Genomic DNA, 16,178 nt, shown 5'->3' on the forward strand with positions numbered 1-16,178 from the left:
TCTCTTCTCCTGTGGCTGAGCTGTTGCTGTTTCTATTGATTGAATTACTTGAATCAAATATTGGAAATCTTACAAAACCTCTTCTTTTTACTGTCTCCTGCCTGGAGAAAGAGCAGCAAGAGCAGTGCTGACTGACAGGTTGTCCTCTAGAACTGAACGGCAAAGTGTGCATTTTGTTAACAGGCAAAAATGGAGGCCTAAAGGAGGATCAGAGAGGAAAGCTTTTTTTTCCTCCTCTAGCCTCAGACCATTCTTACAGAGAATACTGATGAAGGTGAATGTTCTTGTGTTCCAAATGTGTCCATTGAAGGTTCAGCACTGGAGGAGGTGAGAGAGGCAAAGCAGGCTTGGCCATCCCTGAACTTGTTAAGACAGTGGTGCTCAAGAGGTCTCTTCAGAGCAGCAGTGCTTTATAACAAAGCAGCCTCTGCTTTTTCAGTAGTTATGTTGTGATGTTAGTGAAGTGGCAGAGAGTATCATGACGCTACCAGATTCAGCAGTCATTAGTAGGATTTCTTTCAGCTATTGCATTCTGCATGGTAGTGGACTGAGTTTTCTGTCTGAGGCATGCCTCCCATCTGTTATTTTTGCTAGCAGAAGAGAAGGGTGTTGCTGAAGGATGTTCTTTTTTCATTTTTCCGATAACAGCTTTTTTACTTTTGACTACTCCAGTTTCAAAATTCAGCTTGAGGTGGGATTTTTGAGAGGCGTCTGCAAAAGGCATTTCTGCAGACGGCATGTCCACTTGCGCAGAACCCCTCATACTTTCTCCTTCAAGTTATATTTGTTAAATGTTGAAAGGAATGGTGTGCCTTCTTCTTCCAACTGCAGTGGAAGGACTTGTATTAATTTGGATGCTTCTTTGTCCTGGCATGGTTTTACTGCCGCATATTTCACTTTCCTCTATCTAATATTAGTTAATATGCATTGCAGAAGAGAGTGTGTCCTTAGCAAAGCTTTAGCCGCTATGATAATTAATCTTCCTAGAGATGCAGGTAACAGGATATCTGATCTATGTTTAAATAATTCAGACTCAGCATTTATTTTTTTCCAGACCTTTTGTGTTTGCAGCCAAACAGTATCCATTACCTTGACATGGGCTGGAATTTCACCTAGGTTATTAAAACGTGTGGTGGTATCCCAGTTCTAGGCACCAGTCAAACAAAAGAGCAGCATCCTTCACATTCCGTGGTGTCAGTTAAAAGCAGACAAATAATGTCAATAGAATGAACTTAGAATAAAATCGTCCGGGTAGAAGTCAGTTCAGAGCAGCAGAAGAAGGTAGCTAAGCCCTGAACAGAAACTGTGAAGAGTCAGTTCTCGATTTCACCTCAGAAGTCCTGCAGTTCCATAGATTTGTCATTTAATCCTTGCGTTTTCCACCACTTAAACTAGCATCAGCAAATTCCCTGTCTCCTGAATCTTTTGCATCACTGGAGCACCTCCAGGACAAGCTTACTGTGTACTACCTGGTTTAAGAGCTGGGAAGGAACTTGAACACTGGATATGGGAATTCTTCTGATTTAAACATTTGTATGCATCACAGCCTGTCCATTCTGTTCTAAAGCATAATCTTTCTAAGGTTTTAGACTAGACCTGAACTCAGAGTAAAACACTGCCATCAAAACACAGTAACAAATGTTTGTGAAGCCAACCTTTACAGGAAATCTTTCATCTTGCATTTTTCATTCAGTTCCTTTAGGTAGTGACTTGTCTAACTGGTGATAAGTAGAGCTTTATTTTAAAACTGAGCAGATAAGCTAAGCTTTTCTGATAAGTAGTACTAGTTTCATAATGAAGGACGTGTATGCTTTTTTAAATTATAAAAACATCAATCTATTACCTGTTTTGTGCATTCTTACAATAACTTGATCATTGTGTAATGCCTACTATCTCACAATTAAGGTATTCCTTTTCATATAAAACAAGCAGAGATTCCATCACAGTATGCAAGTATGAATGATATATTACCACCCTGTAGTATAGCTCTGTGAATTGAGTTGATTTTGAGCTTGAATATTCAAATGACCTAGAATATGATTTTCTTCTGGATAGTCTCTTAATAGAATTGCAGCTTTTTACTGTGTTTAGACACTTTTTTCTTACCATGCCTCCTGTAACAAAATATCCTGCAGTTTGGAAGATTTGTGGCATTTAATTTTAGAAATAATGCTGTGTCCATATGACAAGATCAGCAGCCCCATGGCAGACAATTTATACTTGGAAATCTAACTCTTCTTTTTGTTTTTCCGTTACTGTTTTTTTGATGTTCTTGTCCCTTTTTGCCTCTGTTTTGCTCAGGTGGCTTCGGTGCTGCTCCAGTGTTTGGCAGCCCTCCCACTTTTGGGGGGTCCCCTGGGTTCGGAGGGGTGCCAGCATTCGGTTCAGCCCCAACCTTTTCAAGCCCTCTGGGCTCTACGGGAGGCAAAGTGTTCGGCGAGGGTACAGCAGCAGCCAGCGCTGGAGGATTTGGGTAAGCTAACCAGGACGTAGGCTTTGGGAAAACAATGTTCTTGCATGATGAAACTCGTATGCTCAGTTACCCCTCCATTAGAGTAAAAAATTGTATTCTGTAGTTGATTGCAAAGCTGTGTCATCTTTTTTTTATTATTATTAAAAAAAAAATAAAGGCACTCAGAAGGAAAGTGAAATGAAACAAAAACCTTAACCCCAAAGGAAACGATATGCATGATCATTTTAATTGTGTGGTTCACTTTAATGCTGAAAAGATTATATTGAATCTTTAGCTTTAGAGGTGGAGGGGAAATGTGAGCCATCCTGCATGTGTCTAAATAAATGCAGGAACATTTTCTGTGTGCACACTTAGCATATATTCTACTCTAGGTCTACAAACTATGCCAAGCAAAGAAAATAATGAATACCCTTATCTGTGACTCTGTCTAACCACTTTAGCACAAATCCCACAGGCAGGATTGAGGCAGTAATGAGAACTCAGTGTGTTCTCTTGCATTTAGGGGATGAGGGGGAGTATTGTAACAGCCTGTGGCCCAGTGTGGCTTGTGTTTATCCTATACTGATTGTTTTTTTTTTTTTTTTTTTACCTGTTTGTTTATTCCTTAATCCTGTGCTTGACAGCAGAGTAGATAGCACTTTATTCCTTGTTTTGCTTAGCAAATACAGCTTTTCAAACCTTGCAGAACAGCTTCTGCAGTAGTAGCAAACTTCCCTCCTCGACATTGCACTATCAGCAAGTAACTCTCCTTCATGCCATACAGCAGTATTCAGATCAAATAGGTCCAATTAAAAACTCACTCGCACACTCACTCCAGTGGAGGGAAAAAAAAAAAAAGGAAAAGAAACTGGATATCTTCCAGTCTTGGTATTTTCATATTTTGCAGGTGTTTGTCCTCTGTTTCAGGAATAACTGCCTTTATGTAAGGCACTTCAGAACATCCCAAAGTATAACTTGGTAATTCCCCCAGGAGGTTAGGCAGACGTCCACCTGCCAGGGCACCCGTGGGCTGTGGGAGGCTTCAGCTACATTGTTTAGCAATGTTTACCAATGCGCTGAACTCCAGTGCAGCAAATTGGACAAAGTGTTCGAAAAGGGTAAAAATGGATCAAACTGCTGCGAAGAAGGTTGTGTTTGTAGAGATGACTTAGCTTCAATTCGTTTATATTTTGTTCAGTTCCAACTTTCAGCTATTTTGCTGCAGGATTTTGTAACAAAACTAGATGCACTCAGTGTCAATGTTTGAAGCTTATAGATAAACGAGGTTCAGAAAGAGCAGCACAGTGATACAGACGGAGCTCTTGTATAAGGAGTCTGCAGATTCAAGGAGGAGAGAATTCAGTGGCTTAATTTGTGGGAAGTTTTGACTTTCTTCTCTATTAAAAAGGTGACAGACTCAGTGTAATATTTTCAGAATTGCCTGAAGATTTTTGATTTTAAAAATTCTAAAAGGATGTAAATTCCCTGGGCAGCTTTACTATAACTGAAATGTAATTTAGTACCTGTGCAGAACTTCTGTACTTCCTGACATGGCTTTCTTTCAGATTAAAGTGAGAATTAAAAAAAGTCAAAATGAAGTACTTGTGTACTGGGAGCACACTGCTAACTTAAATACATATGATTCACTGCTGTTTCAGTTCTAAAGAGTATGCATCACTTGATAAAGGAGTTAAGTATCAAAAATAGAAACCATTACACTTCTTCAAAAGTCTGAAAGACTGTATGTTAGTAAATAAGCTTTCTCTCTCTCAAACCAGCATCAAGTGCCTCTGCATTCTCTGTTATGTAGAAACTTTACAAAGGACTTGAAAATCAGGGCAAGGTAGTTTTGATTAAATTGTTGAGAGGCAATGACTGCATCTCATCTCTTTTATACCTTTTTAAAAAGGAAAAAAAACTGTAGATTAAAGCGTTTTTCTACTTGTACTATGCTTAGCCTTTTTGAACAGGCATGTTCTTATAGTAGCAACCAAAAGAAGCAGTTTGAACCACTAGTTTCCTTGTTACTAACTCCACTTTCACTTCTCATCGGGTAGACCCACTGTGTGTGCTTAGTGGCATGGGCCCTGAGGAGAGGTAGCACTGAGGGGTTTTGTTCTCTGTGTGTTTGTCTTTTCCGAGCTCTTCTGCTCTTCTCCAGTGGTGTGGCTCCCCCCCCCCCCCCAACACACACCTTGAAACAGTCATATTTGTGGTTCTGAGCTAAAGCAATCTGAAGGTTGCATGGGTCAATCCAAACCAAAAGCACAGGGAATGGCTGACGGGTCAAGATGCAAAGTCACTAAAATGCCCGTTGTATCTAATGCCATATATGGAAGCAGTATGGACAGTCACCTGCGTCTAGGGTGAGAAAGATGACTTCCTTTACCAGGTGAACTGCTTGTCACACTGCTGCAAGGGTTGTCTTATATCAGGAAAGATATGTTTTGATGTTAAAAAAAAATAATAAAAGTCTCTACTAGACCTGGATGGATGGAGAGGTGGATTAACATGCTGTCAGATCATATTGTAAGTCAGAAATGACGGGTGCTTGTGTGAGGCGCAGTCTTGCAAAGCTGGCACATCATTTATCTTGGCCGACAGTGTGCTCAGGAGAAGACTAGCACTGCATTAGTGTTAGAAGCATTGTGTGCTCGCAGAGCTTGTCATTTGATTATTTTGTATCTGCATTTTGCCCAGTTTAAGATAGAGCAGCACTTTTTAAGTTCCTTGTTCAAGTGCACCTTGTGCATGAAGAACTGGAGAAGTGTATGTGCGGCACAGAGAATCATACTGCATCAAATTATCATGGTCTCATTAGTGTGTCACACTGATAGCTCCACTTTGCTTGGTTGGATGGAGTGGGTGGAGAAAGAAGAACAATTTCCATATATAAAAATGTTGTTCTTATCCCTGTCCCCAAAAGCAATTAAGGAAGTAATCCAAAGGCAGTGGGGTGAAGTGTCAGATACGTGCAGATATTCAGGAAAACAGTGGAACGTTGTGTGCTTCAAAACAAGCTAGGGAGAGAAAAGAACTGGGAGATCTGGAGAAGTTCACCTGGGCACTGGATGAGGTGCTGTCTGAAAGTTGGGAGTCTGGGTTCTGAATCTAGACTCTGCTCATGAGCAGTTCACACCAGCTCCACATTTGCTTCCCCGTTTATGAAAGGGAATGATGCTGTAGTTTTGAGCTGAAAAGGTAAAATATACACACAGGATGAATTAATGTATTCCATTTGATGGCTGGTGTTAATATTTCCAAGCACTTGAAAAATGCATCCTGTGTTAGAGCGAGCATATATTTCCTTCTGCCTAGTGTACCTTCAGAATGGGAGTTCGACAGAGAAACACTTGTATTGTGTATGATAGTCTTTCCCAAACCAGGAAATACATTTTCAGAATGAACAATTTTAATTATTCACATCTGGTGGTCTCACTCTTTGGGAATGTTCTCATTTAAGGAGTACGCAGTTTTCATTGTGGGTAGAAGGACAAACTTCCAGTGTGAAAACATACTTGCAAACACACATTTTCTTTTTAACATACAGGTTTGGTGGTACCAGTAACAATACAGCATCGTTTGGCACTCTGGCAAATCAAAATACCCCGACGTTTGGATCACTGTCCCAACAGGGTACAGGTTTCGGCACGCAGAGTAGTGGATTCTCGGCTTTTGGAACAGGTGGAGGAGGTAGGAGAAGCTAAAATACAACAGACCTAAAAGACTCCCGGTCTCCAGTTTTCCTGGGAACTCAGTTGTGATGCACTCCTTAGCTCCATATCAAAAATCTGTCTAAGCCTGATCCTGCAATGAAAAAGGCACCGAGGCCTGGTGAAAAGAGCCACAGGGTGGGATTAGTGTCTTCTCGGACTCTGTCTTATGATTCCATTGCTGACTTGCTGTATGACATTTCAGTAAATCACTTATCTTAGGTATGCCTCATCGCCAATATTGCTTTCCACCCCTTTTTGTGGAGTTGCCCTTACTTCTCAAAGGAAAATACTCAAGGAATAATGAATATCTCTTCAGTACCATATGGTACTGTGTATAGGCACTTGGTGTCAAAAGAACATGCACTGCAAAATTGAGCTAGACCACCAATAACCTTTTCTTTTAGCTGGCGTAATTCAGTGAAGCTTCAGTGATTTACACAGGGCTGAGAACAGAGCCTTTAAGCACAAATCCCATCTTCAGAAAGCAATCCTCTATTTTCATGGAGGGATGAATAAACCAGGCTTATTGTATGCAGTTGCTACTAATGAATGGGCCTAGCTGATTAGCATTGAAAGCAAGCCCTCTCAGGAGCTGAGGCAAGTCACTTCTCTTCTGGATGGAGATCTGACTTTCATTGTTTGCCCATCACTATTTCCCTGGCCTGCGGCAGAAAGGAAACGTTTTCTCAGTCTGTGTTTTGGAGGAGATGTTTAGTATGTATCTTATTTATCATACCTTTTAACAATTTTTTTTTTTAATCTTGCATTTCTTTCAGGATTTGGTTTTGGATCATCTAACACGTAAGTACCATTTTGTGTCTAATTCTTCATTAAAAATACAAGTAGAGCCAGATAGAGTTGGATGTTATGTAAGAGCAAGCTTTGGAAGTAGCAATAATATACATTAAACACACAGACACACGCTTTCCAGTGCAGTTAGTCTTTCATATGAGAGAATTTTTCACTTAGATCATACTTTCCCTCCTTGTCCAGCTACGTCTCAAGTAAATGGTGTGTGCTCTCAAGCTCTGTGTAGATCTAAAATCTATTCCCTTTGTTAGATTGAAACTAGATATGAAATAAATCATCACCTTTCTGATATAACTGAGATAGTGATTTACACTTAAAGAACTGGACTAAAAGTTGAGGTTAATTCGGTCATCCGCTCTGCCATTGGCTTGCTTGGAATACTTCTAGCAAGTTTCTTAAACATTGCTTCTCTGTCAAGGAGAGAGAACATGTCTGTCTCTAAATGATAGGCAGTAGGATAAGAATAATTATAATCTGATAAGTACGTGTTGATTCGGTCTCAGGCAAAAGATACTGGAAATACCAATACATTGTCTTAATAAGCTTCTGGTACTAGAGAGACTGGAAGTTTGAGACATCTGCTAAGTTAATACTGCCTGAGGGAAATTCCAGATCTCATTTGCTGTGCTTTGTTTCTGCTCTACAGATCTTCCTCTGGATTTAGTGGTTGGAGAAGCTAAGTGCATACTAAACTTCCTCCTGCAGAACTTACGTTCATGAGTCACCTTCGTGATCAATATACAAACAGCTTTTCTTTTAAATACAAATTCTGACTTCCTTTTATTAAAAAAAAAAAAAAAAGAAAGAAAAAAGATAATGCTTATTTTTATGCAACACTTGTTCTTGCTCTATATTAAAATATTTTATCTGCCTTGATATTATTTGTATTGGAAGGGTTTATTTATCTCTCTGGATCTAGAAGACAAATATATGCTGTAGTTACCATCCCCATACTGGACGTAGCATCCTCTTATCATTAACGCTTCTTACCTGTTGCCTAGACAAGGGAATAGCCCAAGTTGTTTCCTGACATACAGCAGCACGTTTTCCATTGAGGAGAATACTGATTATCCCGGACTCTTAAGAGACTGAAGTTTGCTCTGCTAATTTTAAGTATGGGATGGGGCACATGCTTATCTTGCTGAAGCGCTAAAACTGAGTCATGTGTGAGCCAGAGGCTTGGTAGAGAAGCAGGAAATTATCTGAAAAGAACAGGCAATGTGCAGAACATGTTCCCATGGCAGTAACATTCAGCAAAGAGGTGGGAAGTAAAAGCTTTCCTATTTATACCTTTCTGTAAACTTTATAGAACTGAGAAATTGGAGCTCAGGTTATAGGGAAGATTTTTGGCTCTTGAATTAAAAGTGTGATCTCCATTCAGAGGCATTAGTGATTTTGCAGCCTATGGCTTTGGCTGGTAGAGTCCGTCAGCTACGGATTTTTTTCCTGGCATGTATGAAATTGTACTTTTTCACTGTAGCTCTTAGCTTCAGTCAGTAACATTTGTGAAATTCTCGTATGTTTAAAACATTTGTTCAGTATGTTCAACTATAAAGAATGCCCTGAAGGCAATGGGGACAAACACTTTTTCTATTTGATGCATCTGACCTCCATGAAACCTCTAAATGATGTAATGGATTTCTGTTGCACCGTGAAAAATGCATTTGAAATGACAGCTTAGGTATTAGTTGAATACATGCTGATTGTGTGGTTTAGCTTTTGGGTCCTAGTATGGCATTTTGGGGTACTTCTGCTTTTTTGATTTTTAGCAGAAACTTTCTGACATTTTATTTTCGAACAATATATGACACAATGACATATTTTGGAGTATGGTTGGTAAGTGGGCGTGCAATCACTTCTTGGAGCTATAAATAGTTGATAATTGTTTTGTAACACTGGACAGTGAAAACAACTAAATACTTGCATCTATCAACATTTCCTGAAGAAATAACTTTTTTAAAAAAGTTAACCTAAAATGTTAGCATTTGACCTTACTCCTGTCCTAACTGTGAGAAGTATCACTCCTATCTCTGCGATTGGGAATGTCATTAGGTTGGTTTCCTTTAAAAAGGAAGACCACTGAAATGCAAAGAATATCATGTACAATGAGGACTTATTTTTAGAGGTGGAAGGGCTTCGCAAGGCTCTAGGCTCTGAGGCTTTTACATATGCCCTGGATTTCTGAACCTTGGTGTGCAGAATGTCATATTAGAGATGATAATGTCAGGAGGGTGGTGGTGGTGGTGTTTTTAAACCTCCCTTCTAGTGGAAGAAACGCTGTGCTCACAGCTGAGTGAACACCAGGGTTCTTGGGATTATTGTGCTAGAATGGAGAAAAAAGCTTCTCCGAAAGTTGCTAGTGGGGAGATGGAAGAAAAGTGAAGGGAGGTTGGACTATGCCATTCCAGTATGTTCTCCTTGAATATACAAGATTTCTGAAGGCCTAGAGGTGATACTGCTGTTCTTCTGCTTTCCTTCCTCTTTATAAATAGCAGCTGGCCCAAACCATTGACCTTAAATTCTTTGCGTTAATCTCCCATCGCTGTGGCATGCGACACCTCCTAGCAAGGCCGTATCAGCTGTGCTCCCCCAGATAGCTAATAAACCACTTGCTATGGAGAAGATTGGCTTGGTAGGAATGTAATGTTGGCGTGCTGAGCCATTTAAAGTTTCTTTTTGGAATGATGGGAGCAGTTGGGGGTTGTCCCTGCTGTGCGGCTTGTACCTGTTTAACTCGTTTTCTTCTGCGACAGAGGAACTATAAGAATTACTCCAGACAAATACATGAGGTTTTTCTTATAAGATTTCCAAATTTACAGCTGAAATACCCCAATGACCTGAACTATTTGCCCTTGAGAAATGGGTGCTGCTCCTGGTTTCCATAGTAGCTGCAGGAGGAGCTGAGCAGTGCGGAGCAGCTGATCGTGACCATAAGCCTACAGAAATATGCATAAAGCATAGCAAAATCAACTTTGAAAAATCTGCATTTTTATTAGATGACTCAAGGACTTGGCAAGTGCGTGTGAAGCTGGGTTGGTGGTTGCCAGGAGCTGTTATGATCTGTCATCTGTGTTAGGTGGCCTGTCTGGGAGCGAATGGCCTCCATCCAGTCCTTGGTGGACAGATGTCCACTAAAGAGAATAAAGCTCTAACTCAGCGAGGGCTCGTCCTGGCAGGCCTAGTAACGAAGCCAAGGACTTGCTGGGCTCGGAGCCTTCGTTTCATAATTGCCCATGCTGGTTAATCCTCAGATAACTTAACAGCAACTGTTCGGGACTGCGGTGGAGGAGCTCGTCATTTTGTCTCTGCGATAGTGATTGTTTCTCGTATTTTTTTCCTCACTCTTTTCCTTCCCCATTTTAGTAAGGGAAGTTGTCTTTCAAGGCTTTCATCAAAGATTGATTTTTAATTATTTCTAATGAAATAGCACTTTTTTCCTTCTCCTTCCGAGACTACGTTCTCGGCAGTGGAAGGCCGAGCGTTGATCATCCTCGGACGCGGCACAGCGCTAGCGATGGTGCGAAGGCTCGGTGGGAAGGGAGGGCGCTGCCTCGTGCGGTGCAGCGAGTCTCCCCAAGCCTGTGGTGAAACCCGTCCTCCAAGACCTGCTTCCTCAAAGACTACAAGAGCAACGAAGGGCCGTTTTCTCCTCGCGGCCCGTCGCCTGCGGGGTGGCCGAGGTGGGGCCGGGACCTGCGCGCCGCTGTGCCCAGCGCTCTGCGGGTGAAGCTGGAGAGGACGGCGCTGCCCGTGGCTGCGGTGACATTTATTTATCCCTTCTTAGCTTTCATGTGTCCTGCCCTTGCGCGTTGCTTCCAGCGCTGCACACAAGGAAAGGTGATCCTGCCGCGAGGTTTTGGCACGAGAGCGTTCGGTGGTGCCGAGGGAGTTTTAGTTCCCAGACGAATGTCACGTCGCGCCCCGGGGGCTGGGGCGAGGGAAGAGCGCCTCGGCAGCAGGAGGGACACCCGCTCCCCGGAGCGGGGGGCCGAGCTCTCAGGAGGGGCACGAGCTCGGAAGGGTGCAAGAAGGAGGTGTCTTGTGCTCCCAAACCTCCTCGCCGTGTTGTCACGTGCGCCGTAGGGTCCCGTCCCACCCCGGCGCCAAGGGAGCGTTTGACAACGTCCTCGGCTCTCCTGCGAGGCTCCACGCGGGAGAGGTCCCTGCCAACGCTGGTTTCCCTCCACCAGCTCCGGGGCGGCTGAAGGCACCTCGAGGAGGCGCCAGGGTCTTGTGGCTACGGAGAAGAGTCCGGCCCTTCCCCACCGAAGGTGACGTGGGCCCGTCTGCACGCTCTTCCCCGTAGGTGCGCCCGGGCAGATCCGGCTCCGCGTCTCCCGACGGGCCCCCGGTCGCAGGCGGCACGTTTCCTGTCTTGACGCCATCTACGCCTTGTTTTTCCGCAGCTTCCTGCAGACCGCCACGCTCCTTCTCTTCCCGCCGCAGATACGTCTCACTCCTGCTGCAGAGCTTGGGCTTCCACGTACAGCTTTGACCACAGTCGGCCGTAATTCGCGCTGCCAGCGTCTGCGTCTGAACTTGTACTGTTCCCTGAAAAATGAGATAAAAATGAAGTTGCTTACTGCCAGCGAGCTTATTGCTCGAATAATACAACCGAGCTGTCGGTCAGCCCCGGGGCCGCGTTACGGTTGTGGGGCGCGTACAGCCACGGCCACGCTGATCGGAGCGTCGTCCTCCCGCTCTGCAGAGGACGGGTCTCCTCTCGGACGCGCCCGTCGGGGCGGGAGGAGGACGGAGCCGCCCCGAGGTCCGCGGCCGTTGAAGAATCGGGGTAGCGAGGAAGACGCTGTCTTTGCGCGTTTTTACTTCGCAGGTGCCGGGAGTTTCAATACTTCAAATAGGCTGTATTTAAACGGATTTTAAAATGTCTTCAAAGTCAAAGATGAAATAAGCCCTTAATATATTTCGAGGGGGAACTGAGGAGGAGCGGGACAATTTTAAAGTTGTTGTAGATTCAGACCCGACTCTTCAGCGATGCTGCCTGCGTTTGGACTGCAGCCTTGGAAATCTTGGGGCAGGTTGTCTGAAGACCTCTGTTGTAATTATCAGCATGAAATACGTGACACAGGATGTTTTTTGTTTTTTTTTTTTTAGTAGATGCGTCAAGACTCCTCAATCTATGTCAGTGCATCAGTAAAAAACATTTTGTTTTAAAACTTGAAAATGTGAAGGAATAAAATCAGTGCGTGCAGCTGCTCTGTGCAAGCAGCCTACCAAGATGTAAGACAGAAGAAATAGGAAACAAAACCTGATTTGTATCAGCAGAGGGAAGTCCCCTGCAAAAACTTTTGCTGGGACAGTTGAGATAAGCAGGGTATTTCTGCAAATGGAGGAAGCGTTTGCCAGCCTGCTTAATGAAGGGACCTTTGGGTCAGTCTGCGTAAAACTGAGGGTAGAAAATCATGAACCAACGTGACAAAATACCTAGAAAGGTGAAGTTGGACTTGTAACCCTAGCACTCACCAAATAAACTGGAACCAAGGACTTACTTAATTAGCTGAAGCTCCACAACCGGACGCTCTGATGCGACCCAGTGTCTGCTGGGTTCGGCAGCCGACGTCCTTCCCACCTCCGTCCTGATCCCTCTCGGGAGCTATCTGAACGTCCCTGTGCAGACAACAAGTGACCGGGCGCTTCGGCTGCTCCAGGGTGTCACCCAAAACAGCTGTGAGCCGGCTGCCATCCTCCCTCCCTCCCTCCTTCGCTCCCTCCAAAACTAGGACATCTAAATTTAACCTGCTATCAACAGATGAGGCTGGAGAGTTTCCACTGTGGAAACGAAACCCCCTCCGAACCTGTCTGCTCTTCTGTTCGGACGCCACCAATGCAAATTCCTTCCTGTGAGCCGTTTCCCTCCCTCCCCGCAGCATTTGTGTGTGTTACACTGCGTTACGCCTGGGGAGGTTCCCGCACGGGGTGTGCAGCTCTTCACGTTTTGGGTGTGCGCACAGCTAAGTTTTCTGGGCGGTAATACCAGGTTTTCCTGCTCCCTTGTAGGAGCACGCACAGGGCTCCTGAGCTAAAACGCTTGGCCGCAACCTTCAAGGGGTTTAACAGGCTTGTAACCATCGGTCTCGTTCGCTGCAGATAGGGCCCGGGGAGACGCAGCGATACGGGAGAGCGCGGTTTGAGGCGGCGCTTTCCGGGGGTGCCCGAGAGCACCGCTGCCGGTGAGCAAGCGGTGCGTGGTCACGAGGACGTGGTCTGGGGAGGCCCCTCGAGAGCGAGGTGGTGTTTGCAGAGGGACAGCGCGCAGGAGGAGCCAATGCAGCAGCATGATCTTTCCACCGCCGCTTTTCAGAGAAGTCCTGATGCTTCTGTATGGGCTGGATCAGGGAGTAGCAAAATAGCAGAAGTTCTGAGAGAACAGAGAAAAAAGACAGAGAAACATATGTCTTCCTTGCAGGCAAAGCGGGTGGGAAGGGAGCCCGCAGCATGACTGGCATCTGTCAGCAGGAGCCGCATTGCAAACCTGGAAGGTGCCAGAGCTGGGATCCCTGGTAATGCGTTAGCCAGTGAGATGGACGAGGCCAGTTGTCCAGACCCCCTCGTCCTCTCTGAAAATAACTTTAGTATTTAGCTGCTTCACTGGAAAACAAATGAAACCTAAATCTGAAGAGTGTTTGTGGGGAGAAATCATGAAATAAATGCAATGTGACGTTTGAAACTGGCCATGTATTGCAGCAGTTCTTAAGCTCTCTTCCTGCCGTGTGCCAGGGCCAGAAAGGCTGGGGCTGCTCTTGCGTTTCCCAGGGTCCTGCAGGCTGGGCGAGAAGTTGCCTCTCTCCAGATGCAGCATTTACAGCTAGCGTTTGGCCAGTCTTTTGCTAAATAAGCAAGCAGCATCAGGAAGCTAAACTGTGCAGACGTTCAGCTACTCCGTGCCCTGGTAGCTGCTCCAAGCGAGATTAGCTTTGTCATTGTATCACAAGATACACGGCAGCTTGATAATGAAAAATGCACAATGCTGACTGATATTTTTAACCAGAAACCTCAGTGCTATATCTGATGCAGCGCAAGAGCTGAAACAGAGAGAAAATGCGCTCATTGGAAAGAGGATGTTTAGCAGAGTCTCGAAAGTGCAAATGTGGTGGAACTGTCTATTTAAAAACAACCCCCTCCCAAACAACTCCACGCAGGTCTGTTTGAAAATTTCACTTTATTTTCTGTCTGTTATAAAAGCAGGGATTTGTTTTTACATCTGCGTGAGTGTTCAGACGTGGTACATCTTGGTTTTATTTTCACAGTATCTCTGCAAGACCAAGGACGATTCTTATTGCTGCGCCACGAGCCAGGGCCAAATGCTAAAGAGAAACCACTGTTTGCAGGTTCAGGTAACCACCGTCTCACCCCCAGGTGCTACTGGGCTCTGCCTTGCTCTCTGCCGCGCTGGCTGACCGGGTCTTCCCCTCCCTGCTGCTCTTTAGTGTCACCGTTTGCTCTCTGCTGGGCCACCCCACTCCTGCCACGTCAGTCTCTGTGTCAAGAGTAGGAAAGCAGAGGTGAGAGCCAGAGTCGGCTGTAACGTTGCTCAGCACGTTGTACACGCTCCCTGGGATCTGCATGTCCCTGCCACCCGTCCGGCTGCGGGGAGAGAGGCTGCGGGCGGAGGGTCTCGGCCATGGCTTACCGCAGGCCCTGCCCGTTCCCACCCCGACCCACCGCGTGATTTTGGCAGGGTGATGTAGACTCTGCAACAACACGTCGACTCGTGATTGGGGGCTCTGCAGAGCTGAGCGTTGCTGCTGGGCGAGGTGGGAGGGCCAGGCCCACTGGACGGGGGGCCGAAACAATCTCGCGCGGGTTCTCCATCACCTTCCCAACGTGTCCTTTGTGCATTCCTGCCAAATGCTCCCTTTGGCTGCCAAAAGCTACCAGAGAAGATGCTTTCTTTACCCTTGCTGACTGCAGCGACTCAGAGCGGGATGCCCTGGATCCCTAGACCTGTAAGGCGAGCCGGGACTCCGTCCGTCAGTCCCCGCTCTAACTGCACAGTTACCAACCAGCCCTATAAGCAGTGGTGTCTGTAGCACTTGTCACTTCCAGCCACCGTTCCTCTTATGTTCAGCCAATCTGTCCTCGTCAGTTTTGTAATGAAGCAGCATTGGAAAAACATCGCTTTTATTCACAAAGCATGAAATCTAAAATGAGGCAGCATCACTTTTCTATGCTGTGCCTGGTAAAGTGAAAGGAGACAGAGGGGTGTGTTTCGAACTAGGCACGGGATAAAGGCATCCTTTGGGAAGGGAAGGAGAAGTCCATGCAAAGCTGAACCCAACATGAAATTTGAATTTCATATTATCTGCTCAGCTGGATCTAATCAGTGCAACAGGACAAATTAGCCAGGAGGTTTGTATCAAATTGCATGGATGCATCCAGTCCATCAGGCTGAGGGAATAAGGACTTACTTAGTGCGCTGGGAGACTAAGTCCAACACAAAGATAAGTGGAAAAGGACATAGGTGTTCCCTGAATGTGATTTTTGGTGACTGAGAAGAAATCTTTCCTTGGAATTCCTTCGTGCAGCTAATTAAGACAACTGGGTCTGATTTCTTCAACCCAGGCTGACATCAGTGAGAACTGTAAGTACTCAGCACCGAAAACAAAGTGAATACCAGACATGAGCACCCCTTCTACTCCCACCCACGGGACTGCCCAGAAGCACATCTAAGCAACAGCCAAGACGCGTGCAAGTATGATCAGCTCAGATTTTGTCCTCTTTTGCATGTATTGCCTAGGAGAAAGTACAGTCTCTCCCAAGAGACTGTGCCAGTTGAGCTGTAATTAGGATTTGAATCTGTGTGAGAAAATGGAGTTTCACAGAGAGAGTGACCGTGCAAGTCAAAGTCTCCCTAGCTTCATCCTTCACAGTCTCAAAGCCTAGATTTAGGCTACCTTTGGCTTGTGGATTTGGGTTTAATCCAGTCCATTTGTTTGCAAGCTGCTTGTAACACCGGGCTTCCTACCTCAGAGATCTGCCCGCTGCAGAGAGAGCAGGCCTTTCCCTGCCTCCGCAGACGAGCATCTCTGAAAAACGACATGGAGGACGGCAGTCTTTCTGGGGAAATAGCGTTGCCAGTGTCCAGTAACCCTGTGTGCTGGTTTGAGACTCTCGTGGGGGGCATGTCTTCTGAGTACGGTGCCCCCAGGCAGGGGGGTGGGGTTGAACCAGTTGCCAAA

The 16,178-nt window shown here is 45.2% G+C and overlaps 1 protein-coding gene and 1 long non-coding RNA gene across 7 annotated transcripts in view; one reads left to right on the forward strand and one right to left on the reverse strand.

The window, feature by feature from the left end:
- NUP214 (nucleoporin 214) overlaps positions 1-7,854 on the forward strand; it is a 45,660-nt gene extending 37,806 nt beyond the window's left edge. For all 6 annotated transcript variants that reach the window (XM_062591013.1, XM_062591015.1, XM_062591018.1 and 3 more), the window contains 4 exons: positions 2,302-2,473; positions 6,003-6,145; positions 6,945-6,969; positions 7,625-7,854. In XM_062591013.1, coding sequence (XP_062446997.1) covers positions 2,302-2,473; positions 6,003-6,145; positions 6,945-6,969; positions 7,625-7,658 — 374 coding nt within the window. In that variant the 3' untranslated portion in view covers positions 7,659-7,854. The remainder of the gene's footprint in view (positions 1-2,301; positions 2,474-6,002; positions 6,146-6,944; positions 6,970-7,624) is intronic.
- Positions 7,855-9,944: 2,090 nt separating this feature from the next.
- On the reverse strand, positions 9,945-12,669 carry LOC134148695 (uncharacterized). The gene is made up of 2 exons (XR_009960260.1): positions 12,489-12,669; positions 9,945-11,529 (listed from the first exon to the last, which is right to left on the reverse strand). It is a non-coding gene; the product is annotated as an uncharacterized LOC134148695 (long non-coding RNA).
- Positions 12,670-16,178: the final 3,509 nt, after the last annotated feature.

The sequence above is a fragment of the Rhea pennata genome, chromosome 18 (genome assembly GCF_028389875.1).
Source record: "Rhea pennata isolate bPtePen1 chromosome 18, bPtePen1.pri, whole genome shotgun sequence".
Classification (NCBI taxonomy): Eukaryota; Metazoa; Chordata; class Aves; order Rheiformes; family Rheidae; genus Rhea; species Rhea pennata.